This window comes from Pundamilia nyererei, unplaced genomic scaffold (assembly GCF_000239375.1).
Source record: "Pundamilia nyererei isolate P.nyererei 1_Seehausen unplaced genomic scaffold, PunNye1.0 scaffold00006, whole genome shotgun sequence".
Taxonomy (NCBI): Eukaryota; Metazoa; Chordata; class Actinopteri; order Cichliformes; family Cichlidae; genus Pundamilia; species Pundamilia nyererei.
In genome coordinates, this window is record NW_005187407.1 from 3,082,548 (window position 1) to 3,084,101 (window position 1,554).

General features: G+C 44.1%; 1 protein-coding gene across 1 annotated transcript in view; it reads left to right on the plus strand.

The window, feature by feature from the left end:
* Positions 1 to 606: 606 nt before the first annotated feature.
* The window catches only part of gna14a (guanine nucleotide binding protein (G protein), alpha 14a), a 9,231-nt gene continuing 8,283 nt past the window's right edge, over positions 607 to 1,554 (plus strand). Inside the window, exon 1 of the mRNA XM_013913937.1 lies at positions 607 to 1,055. Within this exon, the coding sequence (XP_013769391.1) occupies positions 935 to 1,055 (121 nt within the window). The 5' untranslated portion in view covers positions 607 to 934. The remainder of the gene's footprint in view (positions 1,056 to 1,554) is intronic.

Consider the following 1,554-nt stretch of genomic DNA (forward strand, 5'->3'; position numbering starts at 1 on the left):
GGGGGGTATCTATACTTTTGTTGTTAAAATGTTACGTCTCAACCAAGTACTGTATGCTTTTTATATTAGTGTGTCACACAAACAGCAAATATTGTCATGAAAGTAAGAAATCTTTGGGGGTGCTTTGATTCATTTTGGGGGTGCTAAAATCGCACAGACAGACAGACATTTTGGGCTATAATCGCCCCTGTGAGAAACATTCCTAAATCTTTGGCAAACGAGGTTCTGAACTTTTCGGGTGGGCCAAGGTCAACGTTTAGGGAAGAACAGGGGCTGAATAGTATGATCTTTCTTGATCATTTATATGCAAAAAAAATTAACGCGAACCATGATTTAATGTCATCAAGACTCGTGAATTACGAGTGTGATATTATAGAAACTTCCAAGGAAAGCGAGCACAGCGTGGAGCACTTCCAAGAATGAGCCATGGCACTCCATGTCCGATTAAAACTCATCTACAGGTGAATTCCTCCTCGCTCACCGTTTCCACAGGTTGTGGCAGCGAACTTCCCATTTTATCCTTTTCTATTTGTAGCCGGTGCCACGCCCTCCCGATTCGTCAGGATAAAGCTGAAGTGTCGTCCAGGTAGAGTATAACTGCAGCACTTTGTCCAATAGGAACAGCTCGTGGTGCACCTTGTTGTACACCTCGATGCTTAAGTAAAACAGAGAGAGGGTTTTGGACTTACCCCTGAAATCTAGCACTTTATATTTTAGCAGCAAACTTTTCTGTTTCTGTGGAAGTCAAAGGCGCAGTTTTGAAGATGCTCTGTGCCTTTTTGCGTCTGAAGTTGTGAAGTGCAAGAGGGGGCAAAGGAGTATTTTTTTTAACACGTCTGAGTTTCCTTTTTCTTTTTTTTTCTGTCTTTAATCAAAGCCTGCGACATTTTTACAGCCGAGTGGTCGTTGGAGAGCAACCTGGTGACTTTCAGCGATGGCTGGATGCTGTCTTTCAGCGGAGGAGAGAGAGAACCAGAGGATCAACGAGGAGATTGAGAAGCAGCTGCGGAGGGACAAGGAGGACTCTCGCATGGAGCTCAAGTTGCTGCTTTTAGGTGAGCATCACTAACCTGAACACCAGCTCGGAGGGTAACTGACTTCACGGAGTCCTCCTCATTCTCCTCGTGCTCTGCTGTAAATCATTAAAAAGTTTTATCTAGATTGTAGTCATAGATGTTCTTTTCCGGGCAAAAGAAAAGCTTTAAAACATTTGCTCTTAAATTTGTTCCTCTAGCGGAAGGATCCAGGCGTTTTCATTTTCAGTTGTGGGAGACAGCTCAAAATTTGCCATTACTTCACCGCTTCCTGGCCACGGGTATCGTGGCAGGTGGGACAGAGCTCTGACGCCTGTCGACTAGTATTCATTTAGCCATATGAAAGTAAAAATGCACACTTTAGAAGGCAAATATATAATTTTATATATATTATATCCAGCACGCAACATTTTGTCATTGCCACGTGTGGCTACATGAGAGGATTCAAGTCATGAGCAGCGTTTCACAGTTGAGGCGCACTGGCTTTCCGAGAACATCCAGGGTATGCGCAGCCGCGCGC